The sequence below is a fragment of the Phasianus colchicus genome, chromosome 4 (assembly GCF_987193195.1).
Source record: "Phasianus colchicus chromosome 4, bPhaCol1.hap1.1, whole genome shotgun sequence".
NCBI lineage: Eukaryota > Metazoa > Chordata > Aves > Galliformes > Phasianidae > Phasianus > Phasianus colchicus.
Genome location: NC_143439.1, coordinates 32,507,148 through 32,522,390, shown reverse-complemented (window position 1 = coordinate 32,522,390; position 15,243 = coordinate 32,507,148). Strand labels below are relative to the sequence as shown.

The 15,243-nt window shown below is 42.4% G+C and overlaps 1 protein-coding gene and 1 long non-coding RNA gene across 8 annotated transcripts in view; one reads left to right on the top strand and one right to left on the bottom strand.

The window, feature by feature from the left end:
- The window catches only part of LOC116231192 (uncharacterized), a 120,305-nt gene that overhangs the window by 394 nt on the left and 104,668 nt on the right, over positions 1–15,243 (bottom strand). The window contains exon 5 of the long non-coding RNA XR_016466035.1: positions 1,324–1,434. This is a non-coding gene — a long non-coding RNA (uncharacterized LOC116231192). The remainder of the gene's footprint in view (positions 1–1,323; positions 1,435–15,243) is intronic.
- Positions 1–15,243, top strand: part of EPHA5 (EPH receptor A5) — a 197,467-nt gene that overhangs the window by 141,622 nt on the left and 40,602 nt on the right. For 4 of the 7 annotated variants that reach the window (XM_090139121.1, XM_090139117.1, XM_090139122.1 and 1 more), the window contains 2 exons: positions 2,366–2,525; positions 6,480–6,585. In XM_090139121.1, the coding sequence (XP_089995247.1) occupies positions 2,366–2,525; positions 6,480–6,585 (266 nt within the window). The remainder of the gene's footprint in view (positions 1–2,365; positions 2,526–6,479; positions 6,586–15,243) is intronic. The other 3 variants (XM_031596817.2, XM_090139118.1, XM_090139120.1) reach the window with 1 other exon arrangement.

Genomic DNA, 15,243 nt, shown 5'->3' with positions numbered 1-15,243 from the left:
TGGACAGGGTATGAGTGGCTTAAATAGCGTTGAGCCCCCAGCTTTCTTCCCAGAAACCACCAGTGGTGGAGAACCAGCTGGATTTGTCAGCAGTCCAAATTTTGGGCAAGAAGGTGCTAACCAGCCCAGTGTTTTCTGACCTGTTGTAAGTCCCATGGGGAGCTTTAAGGAGAGGTGATCTGCATTTTGCAACTGAGGAGGAGGAGTGAAACCAGATCCCAGAGCAAAAGTTAGAGAAAGCGTGCAAGGTTTGTGTGCAGAGTGTCTGACGTGTTCATTAGGATGTGTGGGAATGGCACAGAACTGCACCAGGGGATGTTCAGACTGGGCATTAGGAAAAATTTCTTTACCATGAAGGTGATCAAACACTGAACAAACTTCCTGGTGAAGTGGCTGATGTGCTCCGTGCCTATCAGTGTTCAAGAGGCATTTGGATAATGCATTCAATAACATGCTTGAATTTTTGGTTAGCTCTGAAGTGGCCAAGAAGTTGGACTCCCTGATCTTTGATGGTTCCTTCCAGCTGAATTATGATATTTTGAAAAAATCAATTGGATGTCATTTACTGGGGTACTGGAAGCACTGCTATAGCAAAATGGTGGGATTCCAACAAAGCACAAAGAATCAGGATATGACTTTACTGGAACTGGTGAATTTCAGATTTTTAATTGACTTTGAATGAATGCTGTGGTGTTCTGTCTCCTTACCTTGGAGTGGCCAGGGAAGATTAGACTCTAAACTTTAATGATGAGCAAATAAGTAAGGCTGGAAAAGTATATGTTTGTTCTGTTTAGTTTCTTTTCAAACAAATTATAGGGTTTTAGAATCTTGTATTTGTGATCCAGAATTTATTCACAAGTAGCTTCAGTAAATAGTTCTTAAAGTGCAAGTCATTCATGGGAAGGTTGCTACAGTCAGTCTGAGTCTATGCTGTCTTGATTTATTTGTTTCAGGCTAGTAGCAAAGCTTAGTGTCTTCTGTAGGAAAGCTCAAGTGTTTAAATGTTTGCAGAGCCAGCAGTGTATTGAAAATCTAATTGGGCTGACATACAAGCAAATATATGAACTAATATTCACTTAGTGCTTTTTAACTATTCATTCAGTTGTATTTGGGATGTCATCCTTAATCCTTCTTGTTTGCTGTTACTGTCATTTATATTCTCTTGGGTTTGAGCCCTTTATAACAGTGAATTCACACTGTTCATTTCCAGTGGATGAGAATGATCAATTTTAAATGTTTCAGAAAACTGAGATTCATCAAATCACATTCCTTTAAGAGAATTCATTCCTTAACAAGAAAAAAAGGGCAGGTAGATACAAATACCTCCAATACAGTCCTGCTTAGCTATAGGCTTCAGTGAGGAAAAATATGTGATTCTACATTTGGAGATTCACAGGGCCTCAGACAGATGTGTTACTCTCTGTGGAAAGTTGCCTGTTAAGTGGGAAAGAAAAAGAACAATCAGTTCAGGTCCTAATAGAGATGCAGAAATCTTGGTGGAAAATTGTCCCAGACTGCTGTTTACTTCATAATAATTTAGATTTGAGAGGGTATGGTGAATAAAAAGCAGTTTCCTAGTTTGTAGTCCTTAATTTATGAGCTCTTGTCAAGATTATGTGTTACGGTAAATAATTCTAAGAGTAATTACTAAGCATTTGAGTGAAATTTTAATCAAAGAACTGAAACTCTTTCACATTAGAAACTGATTTAAATTAAGATTTATTTCAAGCGAATTTTCTTCAAGTTCATTTCTTCAGAAAAACACTGCAAAATTAGTTATCTTCCTGTAGCTTTAGTTGGCTGTTCCTGGCCAAGATCTAATTCGTGGCTCTAGAAATGCCAGCATAAAGTTGTACAATGTATAATATATTATTCTCTTTTAGACCTAATTACATTACTGTGAAGTAGTTTTTGCTATAAATCAAAATCCCTCTTTAAGGCAAAGGAACTGTTTTCCGCTTTCCAGTGCCTTGGGACTGATTTTTGTTTGTAGTCTGAACCTTTCAGTTGCTCAGGCATCTCTATGCCAACTGCACTGCCTTTTAAGACTTGCACATCCAGTGTGACAGAAAGCTGCCCCCACTACAGTGCCAGTTCTGGTCCTGTGTGTTGTTATTTATGGGTGAAAAATACCTCGCAAACTTCCTGGAGTCAATGCCTATAAAAGCTGCAAGGCAAGGGAAAAACAGATCTATCCTTTTGAGAGTAAGGGCCTTCAGAGGGTTATTTCAAGGGGAAGAGATCCTTAAAAGTGCATATTTCATCAATTCTCTGTAACACTGTTATGGGAGTTGTTAAGAGTCTGTTCCATGAGACCCAGTATTTGTGTGTTTGAACTCGTGTTTTTTGTTGGGGTTGGGAAAAGGATCAGGAGACAAGCTACACCATCATCAAATCCAAAGAGACCACGATTACGGCAGATGGCTTGAAACCAGGCTCAGCATACGTCTTCCAGATCCGTGCCCGGACAGCTGCTGGCTACGGTGGCTTCAGTCGAAGATTTGAGTTTGAAACCAGCCCAGTGTGTAAGTCCTTTTAATTACTGTCAGTTCATGACCCTGAAATGGCTACCAGCAAGAAGTCAGTTGATACCTTTACAGAGAGTTCTGCTGGTCTTGTGCTTTTCTCCTTTCTGGTCTCATCCCTTGAGTTATTATGCATCAGACACACTATGGCTGTACACTGGGTGGGTTAACACATCTGTCCTTGCCTCCTTGTTTCACATGTTGGGGCAAGAGTTGAGGCACCAGGAGATTGTTAGGCTCCAAAAATGCCTTAGAAAAGCTTAGAACTGGCTTAGAAAAGCCCTGTATTTGGGAGAGATATCAGTGTTGAATGGTTGCTATTGGCTTGCCAGTGAGTAAGAGAGGGTGAGCATACTCTCAGCCCCACGCTTGTACTCCTCATAGGCAGAGGGGAACATGCAACACCAGTGTGAGGGAGGACAAGGCCAGGGTGGCAGGAGGAGAGGGGCTGAAACCTTCTCCACACCCTTCGTGGCCATCTGTTCAGAATCTGAGCTCTCTATTCAGAATCTGTTGATTACATCTGGGGAAAAGGATTCTTCTCCTGAAGTGGGGCATCTCTGTGAGGGGAAAAATTTAGCCAGCATTTGCATCTTTTGATGCAAGTTACTGTCAAGTTGAAAGATGGCTTCTGATGGTTGTCAATGCCACAGCCTTGGGGCAAGGAATTTGACTTATAATCAGAAGTAATGAAAATGTGCACTGCAGGATTAGGACTTCGCTTGGCCTGTAAAAAACTTGTGGAGCTTGAATTTATTTGTGTTTTCTTTCAGTGTAATAATCACTCAGGTCTGTGTTCTGGAGCAGATTTGGGGCTGAGAGCATGATGACCCAGCTGCTGAGGGTTGTGTTCAGATGCCCAGCTGTTCTTTCGCATGGGTTCAGGCATGGCTGAACTCTTTTTGTCCCTACTGCCAGATTTTTGCTGAGGTGCCAAAGATGCACTTCCAAAATATGTAGTTTTTATGCCTATTCCAGTTTGTACAACTGTCATCTAATAATCTTTTATACTAATTGTGTAGAAGAGGAAGATATACAGTGAAAATGCTCAATTTATTCCTGTGGAAAAGAACCACTGGTTCTGTGTTTTCCATACAAATTGAAATTCATCAATACTTCAATTGCTGGTATTCCAGTTCATTTAAAATTCTTCAACAGCTCTTTGAGAAAAAAATAGCAAGTTGTCATTTCAATGTATGCCACCTTTGAAGTCATAATAGATGTTTAAAGGAATCACAGTATTTGTACAGATACAGCTGTGGATCCGGTGCTTGAACTAATATAGTGCAAATAGCACCATGATGCAAGTTGTAATGCAATACAAATGGTCCATTTAATGTATTTCCTATTGTGTTAAGCATTAATCCTATAAGTAGCAACAGAATCATGTTAGACTGAAGATTACTCGTGTTTATACTAGGAAAGTTTTGCTAGCAGTTGGAAAGTTCCTAAGTTAGAATAATTCAACCAATAGTATTCCAGAATATTAGTGAAATAACTTATTAAATGCATGCACATTTTATCCAGTGCCATAATCACCTGCAATTCTAGTCCTAAAATAGTGATAGTTCTTCAAAGCTTATTGTGAAATGTAAAATAAGCCTCAGTACCTAGCACAAATGAAGCTCCATTTGACATTTTAGACCTCTCAAAAAGAGTGTTTTTTTCCTCCCCCAAAGCCCTATACAAAGTCAGCCTTGGTGCCAGAAGAGTGAGCAGACTCCCCACTGCTTTCCTGTGTTCCAGCATCCCAGAGAAACAGATGCTTTGAAAGCAAGTGAAGTCTGAAGTCCTAGTGTGATGTCGAAGTTCAGAACTGAACATTTTGGAGAACCCAAGCAATTAATTTTGATTCAGGCGCAAACACAAGCCTTGCGGAGACTGTTGGGGGAATGAAGCATCTGCTCACCTTCCAAAATTGTTTGGACCAAGCAATATATTTTGTTTCCAGTTCACAGTGTTTCTGTAAATTTGTTTGTATACATTTGGAGGAACTATCACAACAGTTGCTAACAGCTGAGTGATCTAAGCATTGAGAAGTGGAGGGGATGAAAAAACCTGTAACTTCATCAGGATTTGTCTCTTTTTCCAATCTTTGGCTTTGTTTTACATACTCTTGCCTGAATGTGCAGTTCTGCAAAGAACTGCGTTGGAGCCAGATCTGCAGTTTTCAGCGGAAGTTCATGTTTAGGTGGATGCTGTAGCTGGGTGTGCCCACTTGATGCTTCCCCCTTTCTGAATGCCACAGAGCTCATTCCTGACCTGGCCACAGACTAAATTGCCCAACGCTATTTTTCTGCTGTATTGGTGAATTAGTCCAGCTGATCACTCAGGAGGGAGCAAGATGTTGTCACAGAGACAAGGTAATGCAAATCCCCTCCTTCACGTGGCAGCAAGGTCCCAGACTGGTTTACAAATTCACGCTCCCCTTCTACCATATATCACAACAGAGTCCACCTTACTTTGCCATCCCTTGAGCTGTGCAAAAAACCTCCAGAGTAATAGCTTAATGTTCTCCTTTAAATGTTTTTCTTTTTAATTATTTTGTCAAGAAAGCAATAAAGCATCATCTTAAGGAGCTTCTATAAATTCGTGAGGCTAATAAAATCTCTGGATGATGGCACAGGTTTGGAGCAGTTAACATTAAATTTTAATGTATTGGGCCAGTCATTCTGAAATCATTTACTGTTCCTGAGCCCACCACTTGCAGTCAAGCACTGGAGAGCTCCCATATGAAGAGCTACTTGAAACCCGTTGCATGCTCAGTGCCTCACCTTTTCTTCTTTCTTTTCTTTTAACAATTAATATGGGGCACTATTCAGTTATTTTATAGCCTCCATAAAATTAATCCTGTGCTAAGGACCCCCTTTATTTCAGTCATTCGGTTAAAGGTCTTCTGCAGCTCAGAAATCAATTTCTGCTTCTCCCTGGAGTGGCTGGAGTTGCATCTGGGACTAAGGCCAGGGAGGCACTTCCTCTCCCCGTCAGCAGCTATAGCGAGGTTTGTCCCGTAAAACAGCCAAATGTGTTCATGGAGGAGGAGGCCAGATCTGTACCCCAGAGCAGGGATGTACAGCTGAGTAGCTGGTGGTGGAGAGAGGAAAGTGAGAAGGCTTAGGTTTCTGCTTGGGAATCACTGTGTGCAAATCTCTGGGGAGAGGTGGAGCCCTTCCCCTGCAGTATTAAACAGATAAGCACAGCATGGGTGTTGTTAGCATTTCCATTTGTCAGGCCTCAAGAATCTACTCACCTGCTTAACATAGTTAACATATGGCAAAACCTAGTTCTTGAACACTGATTTTCTGACCTTTCTGCTTGTGTCTTTATCATGGGACTCATCTACTGCATTTTGTCAGGAGGGAATTTTACAAGGATGGGCTGACACAGTTACACTTTCCTTAGCAGATAAAACGACCAGGCAGTGTGTGTGTCTTAGCAGATTCCTATGTTACAGTAACCACCTTCTGGCTGTATGATATAGATGCTACAAGGAATTGGGGTTTAATTGTTTATAGCTTCTTGAGGCACAGATAATGCTAATTGTCGCAGATCTTGTTCACATCGCCTATTTAGAAACTGCAGCAATATTATTCCATGAATGTTTTCCCTGCCTGTTTTGTTTTTTATCTGTGTGACTTCCAATGCAGCTGACCTGGGAAGGGCGAACTCCAGCTTGCTCTCTCAAAAGCTGAGTTGTTTTAACACTTAATTTCTGAATTCAGTGATGAGATACAATTTAGTTTGGGTTTTGGCTTGGTTTTTTATGTGTTTTGGTTCCTTTCCACCCACTTCCCTTCCAAAGTAGAAACAGACAGCAAAGGGAGAAAGCACAAACCATAAAAGAAGAAATGAACTGGTAAGACTGAAACCTCATTGACAGCCTCACAAGAAAGACCCATGCAAGTGCTGACTATAATTTTAACCTTAATCTCCATTTTCTGTTTTTCATCTCAGCAGTAGCTGCATCCAGTGACCAGAGCCAGATTCCTATAATTGTTGTGTCTGTAACAGTGGGAGTCATTCTGCTGGCTGTTGTTATCGGTTTCCTTCTCAGTGGAAGGTAAGAGAAGAAGCTGTGTATTTACACTTCTCCAAGTTTTGCAATAACTTTTATCTGACCAGCTGATTAGCGCAATTTAGGCGAGAGCAGCATGTGAACAGAGCTGTCAAGCAGTAGTGTTGTAAAGCAGCGTGAGGGTGGGCTGATTGATCTGTTTGGACAGACAGGAATCGCGAATGTGTGCTCACAGATGTAGTTCACTTCCCAATGATTTTCATCTCTGCGTAGACTGGCCCTGATTATTAGATTTGATTTGATTTGATTCTTACTGGAGTGTTTTCCTATTACTTTAAAAATAAGCAGAACTTGTTGTAATAGGTTAAATATTCTAAAGCCCATATGTTTGCACTCAGACCTTGCAGTGGGCTTTTCTCGCAGAGGAAATGTGACTTCAGGAAAACACTTGTGAAGAAAAAGAGAAGAATTCCATCCAAATGGCTAAATGCCCTAAGTTTGGTCAGGTCTGGATTTCATTTTTCATGTGTAGGATGCTAATATTTTCCCCATGCACTAATAAATTATGCAGAGAGATCCTCACGTGGAGGGAATTGCTCAGCTTTAAGCCATCAAACAATCCCATAGACTTCTCATGTGCTTAAACATAGGCAAGTGATAAAAGGCTGGACTATACAATCTTTGACAACTGTAATGGGAGTTGATGGAACTTGTTGGTGAACAAGGAATTGTGGTTATTGGGGGAAAATCTGGCTTATGTCAGGATCAGTTTGTACTGCGTCACTAAACTTATGTAGCAGCCAACACACAAGACAATTTTTCATATACTACACATGTATTCTTTGCAGTCAGTGCAGTACCTATCAAAACATAGTGCGTTTATTTTAATGGCAGCAGTCAAACAGTGCAGCGACATTCATGCATAGCAGTCTGAGGTGCCATGCCAGCATAGCATCTATTGGTGATGCTGAATTTGTTTTCAAAGCAACATAAACACTTTGGCTTAGAAAGTACCTCACAGTCTTGCTTTCTTGAGCTTGGGTCTAGCAAGGTGACTATGCGTTGCAAGACATTGTGTTAGATAGTTAAAAGATACTGGCAGAGGAACTGCACTGATGCTGAACGTATCAGCTGAGAGTCTTGTTTCAAAGAGGAATTGAAAATGTTTGTCAGTGAGCACACCGCAGTGAAATCCAGCCAGGCTGAACAGCTTTGTCCCCAGTCATACAGCATCTGTAGAAAAGCACAGTTATTTCCTGTCCTGACAGGTATGTGGTTGCCAGACTCCTCTCCAGTAAAGGTCAGAAACTGACAAACACTTCCAACTCAGCTATTCAGGCTCCTGTCATCTGCTTTGAGAGACTTGTTGGGCTTAAAAATAGGAAAAATAAATGCTCTGGTTTGCATGAGAAGCAAGCAGCAGCATGGGGCAGAGTATAAGCGGTTATACTAGTGGCTCCAGAAAAGCTGTGGGCAAAAAGACATGACTCTAAACTCTGTGAGCTGGTGTTCAAATCCCTCTTTAAAGGCTGGAGGGTTTGGGTCAGATCCTTGTTCCAGTCAGACAGACAGAGGGATGTGGACTTGACCTCCGTCAGCCTCAATGCATGTTTTTATCAACACAGACAGGAGGGATATTTAGGCATGAATCTCAGGTGGAGGGACACGTGTCCCTTCGTAGCCGTATCCTGTGGCAGCTAGTGGCTGCAGCTCTTCCCACAGGCATTGGACATGATAAGGATCCCTTTGTTGAGGACATACACTTGCACTTGGCCTTTTTTGTTCCTACCCTGCTCAGATCTGAGCAAGCGAGCCATTTATCAGCAGTTTTAGTTAGCTACGGCCTTCTGTCCTTTGCCCTGATGGGCTTTCCAGGATGTGCTTCCTCTTGGCTCTTTATCCCTCGACATATTTATAAAGCCCTTGACTGCTGGAGTTTTATCCTCTCCTCTCCTGCTGCCTTAATCTTCCTGTCCTGTACTCTCACCAATCTACATGAAACTCCAGGCAGCTGTAGGCTCTTGGGAGCTTCTCCATGGTACCACGCTGAGTGTAGAAGCAGCAAGTGCAGGGATTGGAGGAATCTGCTGTTTCACATTCATTCTCTTTGCTATCTGGATGGAGAACCAAGCAAAGCAGGCCTGCCTAGGAACGAGCTGTGAGGAAATGGTTAAGGAAGATAAACTTAAAATTGAAGCAGCTGCCATCCCACTTTGACATGGGCCTTGGCCTGAGACTGCTGTTGCAGACCTACAGGTACTATATCTCCATGGGTTGTATTGTCTCTGGGGAACAAAAGAGGAACTACATCCATTTTCAGATTTTTAATCTTCCTTCTAGACTGGTAAGAACCCAGTCTCTCTGCTGGAGGTGCTAGAGGAGCCTCTAGCGCCAAAGTTTCGTCTGTCATTAGAAAATTATTTTCAACGCTGCAGGAGTTCTTGGCCACTTTGAGTTCCTGTGTATTTTAAAGCCTGTCTACTGTGTGGAGTAACTCTTCAAAGCAGAAAAATAAACCCCAGAAACCGAAAAAGCTGACAGCCGAATTGAAATTAAAGCAAAACAAAAAAATGTCTCCTGTTTGGAAGAAGCAGAAATGCCAATGAAATGTGTCAGTCATGCAGCTTTGCCTTGGATACAGTTTCAAGACAATTCGTGGAGTCACTCTCATGCTGTGACATTGCAGAGATGATAAATGCATTCCAAGTCATAGGATAATCCCTTTCTGAAGCTGTAACCTGCTTCCGTTTCTGGAAGACTTTCCTTTATCTTTAGAGAGGTTATGTGTTCCAGCGCTTAGTACTAGGGAGTTAAATTTTCTTTTCTATTTCTTTCTTATAATTACTTTCAGACATTTTGAACTCCAGGATTTGCTTCAGCTCAAATCACGCTGCTTTCTATGCCGAGCAAGCTGTGCAGAGTCCAAGCACTTTCTCCTCTCTGCATAATGTAGGAGGGCAGGTACTGTCCAACAGCAAAGCTACAAGAAAAACCTCTCAGTCTGCTGCAGTGAGGACAGAGCCCGGCACTGCTGCAAATGAGCATCTCATCTCTGGCTCCGTGCTGTTCCCGGGCACCATGGGAGTTCCTAGGCACCTCAGAATTAGGATATTGCTCTATGAGATGCTCTATAGCATATCTCTTTGTGCTAGCCCTCCCACGTGCTGAGCAAAAGCAAGCATCTCAGGAGGCAGGGCACTGAGAGCACTTGGTGGAACTGGCAGAAGAGTGCAGGGACTTGAGAGCAGCCCTCCTCATGCTCGCAGTTCAGAAAGTAATTTCCTAGCAGTATGCCTCAGAAGTTTGTTGCTCCACAGGCTTTTTATTTTCTGTTGGGGCCCTGGAGGCAGAAGTTTCCACACCTCTTCCCTTTTTGCTTTCAAATATCTCTACAGCTTCTCGCTTCTTTTGAACAAATGTAAATAACAGCTTGGCATTTCCCGTTGGCTGCTGGCCCTAAACCAAAGGTCAACTGAACGTTAGTCACAGTGGCATTTCCACAAGCCAGCGTCCATCTGTGGAAATGAGCTTTGTTTCTGAAGCTGGAGGTTCCTGGGAATTTGAAACTGAATGCGCTTTGCCCTAAACAATTAAACTGCATTTCTGAGCTGATGTACTTGCAGATGCTCAAGAAAACGCTTCCTGTAAATAATGTGTCCTCTGACCAAGGTCATAAATACCGCTAAGCAAAATAGCTGGGAACTGTTGAAGTCTCCTGCTCTGTGCATCAAGGGCGTATTAATTATATAACAATCAGGGTTACAAATCAAAGAGATTCACTAAATCAGACTGTACTTGTCTGGGCAAAAAAAGAAAAGTGGAATGAAAATCTATTATTAAACCAGAAACAAGCATTAAATTAAAGAACATAGAGTTATTATCTTTGTTTTCTTAGGACTGTGTTATTCTCAACAGCAGAATACGTTTTACAGATACAGGAGGGCTAAATTTTGCTTTCTTAGCAATGCTTGAATCAGTTAGCATTTGCATTGTTGTACCTTATTGAAGTATATAGTAATTTAAAATTGTTAGACTTTTGCTTCAGTTGTCAGAAAATGCCAGTAGCCAGGATGTGTGCTACACATTGCAAAGGGAATGAGGTGCTGCATCTGTTGTTGTGGTATCAGCCCTCAAATCCTACAAACCCAGACAGGAGGTGAGGGTACAGCCCAGCCAAAGCAGGTTTCCATCAGCCTGCGAGGGAGATCCACAGCTCCAGAGCAGTTTTCCCTGCATTGTCCCTCGGGCGCTGTTTACAAAACTGAAGGGATATTGGGGTCAGTCTTAAGAACCTGCAGCTCCCTGCAGTCCTCCAGGCAGTAGAGCTTTGCAGTATTAAACAAAGGAATGGACTTTTACAGAGTAAAATGGGAATGCTATTAGGTCAGTGCTAAGCATGTTTGCGAAAGCTGCTCAGAAAAACTAAGAAGTGTACTGTATGTCTGCATTTATAGCCAGCTACCCATATTGACTTTTCAATTTAAAGTGATCTCTTAAAGAACTGGACAGAGATTTTTATAGAACTTAAGAAAAATAAATTTGAGGCAGCAAAAATTGCGCCTCTCCCTATGCTGTGCATACATAGAAAGACACTTCTGGCAGGAAACTAGCTTTGGAAAGACAAAGCAAAGACAAATCTTCCCACCTGGGTGTTGGCAATTAGAAGCTTCTGCACCGGAGTATCCATCCTTGACCTTAGCTGATTTAGACTTTTAAATATCAGCCCCTGTGGTGGCAGAGGGCTAGTTTCTGGACACAAATATGTGCATCTTGTTAAAAAGTGACTTTCATAGAGTAGAGAGGTTGAGAGGACTGTAGTGTGTATCCCAGGTCCCAAGCCAGCATGTGCAGCCTTCTGTGATGTGGAAGGTCAAAATGAATTTTTCCACAGCCCCCTCCTGACCCGCCACATCTTTTTCCAAGATGTGTCAGGGCTTAAAATAGTTCACTTCTTCAATATTTCCATAGGAAACAGGAGGCAGGTCATACATAACATTTTTCATAGAGAGAATTTTTCCGGCATGAGTCACAGTATTTGTTCGTTGTGACTTTAAAGAGGATTTTTATCTCTACATTCCTGCCTATTCTTCCTTCTTCCTACAGGACATTGTCTCCCATGATTTGTAGCCATTTTATTGATAGTGCCTGTTGCCAAATATCGCCTGTAATCCATATGGCAACAGGAAGGATTTTGCTGGAGAAACTATTGCTCTTGCCAATTCAAGATTCCCATCTACCAAGAGGAGGCAGGGTGTAGTGCCACCTGCTTTTGGGTGAGCATTTTTACTATCTCCATCACATTAAGAGCCTCTTTGCTCTTTATTCCTACCTTTTGCAGGAGAGGAGTGTTAACAGTATTGTTGCTCAGGATCCCTTTCCAAAAAAGAAGCACTCTGGTACTCCCCTTTCTCCACAGGTCCGCCATCCCAGAGCTGGTGTGGAAATCTGCTGCCCATAATCTTTACATCTAATGTTTTGCCTGTAGGCCTACATAGATCAGTTTTGCCACTTTGCCTGCTCCAGTACCTCATTTCTTTTTCCTTCTGAACACCTGTGGGCTTAGTACTTCCATACAAACACACAGCAAGCCAGTCTAAGTCACTGCAGTTTAGAGAAGGACTTAGGGACCCAGGCTAATCTGCTTTCTGATGACCTTGGCTTGATCAGAAATTAAGCCCCAAGAATGTATGAATTATTCCAGTAATAGCTGAGGGAATGGACAGAAGAACCACCACAAACAGAAAAGTGATTGGCATAAGCTCCATCTGACTGGGGAAATGTGGGACAGTACAGCAAAAGCTCCTCATCCAGATGATGCATTTGATGGCATTGTGGAAGTACTTTTTCCCCTTGGTCAAGAGAACTGGGATGCCTTTCAAGCTAAAAATGCAATTTGACTTCTGTGGTAGCAGCTCCAAGTTGCTGCCAAGCGCTGATGAAAGCCCCGTATGTACTTGTTTTGAAGTAGAGTTTTACAGTGTCTCTCTTGGCTGCGGAGTGGGTAGAGGACGAAGAAGAAAATCAGGCTGTTGTCCCGCTGCTCCTCTGAATATGTGAATATTCCATTCTTCTTTGGACACTAGATGTAGGAAGTGTGATCTCTCTTGGAGGCGCACCATGTTGCAGCACTTGGGCTCTTATCTGCAGAAAAGGTTATCTGCACTTTCAGTGGCTTCAGAGTGTAATGCAAGGGATGTTTCCAAGTGTGCTTCCTTTCCTTGGAAGTGTCTCTCTTCCCATAATGACTGTGTATATGTTGCCTGCTTGGGCTTCTCATTCTCAGTTACTGTCTGTCACTAAGAGACATGCCTTAACATGTGAACTACACACAGCTCAGTAGGAAGAGGAGGTGACTCCTTAAACATTATATAGGTCTGGGCTGAGTATAAAATATTCCCTGCAGTTGGCAGCGAATAATGGTGCTTCTCTGGTGACTGAAGCAAGCACGTTGAGTCTGGAGGTGCTTGGTGCAGAGCTGACATTCTGACCTGGAGATGCAGGGAGCAATCACGGGCATTGCTCAAGGCTGCAGGAAGGATTACAAAAATCTTCCCAGAAATCCTCAAATATTGCGGTTTCTAATCACAAACCTCTAAAGAACATCCCATTAGAGCAACTCATTAAAAGCAGCGGATGAGGCTTTCATTTATCATGACTCCAAGTCTTCAACTTATAACTTTTATAAGCCTCAGCTCAGTATGGCAGTCTCACTGAGATGCATCTCGCCACTAGAAATTTAGTTTAATTCCAAATGCTGTCTGGGTCATCTGCAGACCTGTGGTAAATTAATTACATTCATTGAAGGCGCAGTCGTGAGGCCTATCTGATATATTTCATTAACAAAACATATAGTTCAGGGTTTGAAACAGTGCCAGGGGTGTTCAGTACTCCTAGCACAAGTTTATTAAAAGTTCACTCTCTGGACACTTGTGTTTGCAAACCACATGAGCGTGAGTGGGGTCACCTTTGCTGGAGCTGGAGAACTGTTAGCTTTGCCTGTCCAAGATCGCTGAAAATGGTAGCTGGGTCGAGCCAAGAAGCTGGGCCATGCTGGCAGACCCAGCTCTCCCAGCGGTGATCTCAGAGGCCATGCTGCAGGCCCCGGTTTCCCAGCCTGGTCTCTGACCATCTGCAGCCATTCCCCAGGACACAAGGCTCCAAGCATTCAAAGCCAGCCTGTCTCCTGTAAACGCTGCTGGTTCTTTCACAGAAAAGGGGTTTTAACTCTGCAGATGTTCTCTCAATAATGTTCCTTGTTATGCAGAAACATCATCTGTTAACCTTCAGCAAATCTGAGGGACTCCAACCATCTGCTGGAGCTGAGGAACAACCCCCACAAGCTCCCCTTGTGGTTTGCTGGCTGGTTCAGTAAGGCTGGAGGAGACAGTGCGTGTGCACAGGTAGTTTTGAGGTCCTCAAGTCCGATCGCTTCCCAGTAAAGGTCTGCTTGCTGGCTAAAGATGTTAAAACCTTGAAGAAGTCCAGACGTGTTTCACTGCATGGTGATCTCTTACCTCGTCACAGTATTTGATCTTGTCTGGAAAACATTTATTTTCAAATCTTCAGTTTCTAAACTAAAAAAATCCTCATGTGGTGTGAGGAGACCAGAAAACTCTGCTCCTCCTGGGGTGACCATCGGGGCATGGTGGATGAGGGGTTTGCTGCAGTTTAATGTGCAGTTCTGTTGCCCTCAGAATTTTCATATCTTTATCTTTGCCAAATCAAGATGTCCTTCTAACATGAGCAATAATGAATACTTTGTGCTCTCAGGTTTAAGTACTCCATTGACTTACCTCTGCAGGTACTCCTGGGACTGGAAAGTGAATTTTGTTGTTCAGTGAACCAGTTTAGTTTGTTTCTAATAGCTTTAGATTTTTCCTCATGCTGTACTTTTGAGTATTTTGACCCAAAGTGACACAGCACAGCACTGTGTGACTGGAGTGCAGGAGTAAGGCTCTATCAAGGCATACCTCCCTTGCACTTGAGCGTTTTTTCTACCTCAAAAGAGCACGGGATTTGAAGTACTCTGGCTTCAGTGCTGGGAGCAGGTTTTATTTCAGAGCAGCTCAGTTTCTGATGAGGTGCTTGAGTAGTTTTCTTTGTTTCAGAAACTATTGAGCTCTTTTAACTGTATGGAAGTCATTGCTTTTAGGTTAATTGAACTGTTGTTTCAAAAACCTTAACTTTCATGCTGAGCAGTGTGGGAACGACTGGTGACAGCAACTGTTAGAAAATGCCTGAGGGGGGAAAAGGACTCTTTGCTAAAATGTAAGCTAACTGGGGAGTGGTTATAGTTACAGCTGCAGTGATCTTTTAGAGATGTGTCTGCCCTCAGATCTTGTGAGGTTGAACCCGCTGAAAAGCAGAGTCAACACAAAACAAATTAATCATTGGTTCCTTTTGGCCTTTTTGGGGCTTTTGAGTCGTGGACATCCAGGGTTAAATTGGATCAAGAGATTTAATGAAAGCTGAGCTTCTCCCGTATTAATGACTCCACAATCTGGGGCATCATGAAAATACCAAATATTGTCAATTATAGCAAATTTTTTTTTTAAAAAAAAGACATTGCTGCTTATAAAATGCTGGTGAGTTGTTGTGTTGATGTGAAAGGAGCTTAGAGAGCCATTCTTCACCAGTTCTAATTTAAGTAAGCACATAATCCAGTATATAATTCTGTAAATCATTGCATGCCTGAAGTTATTT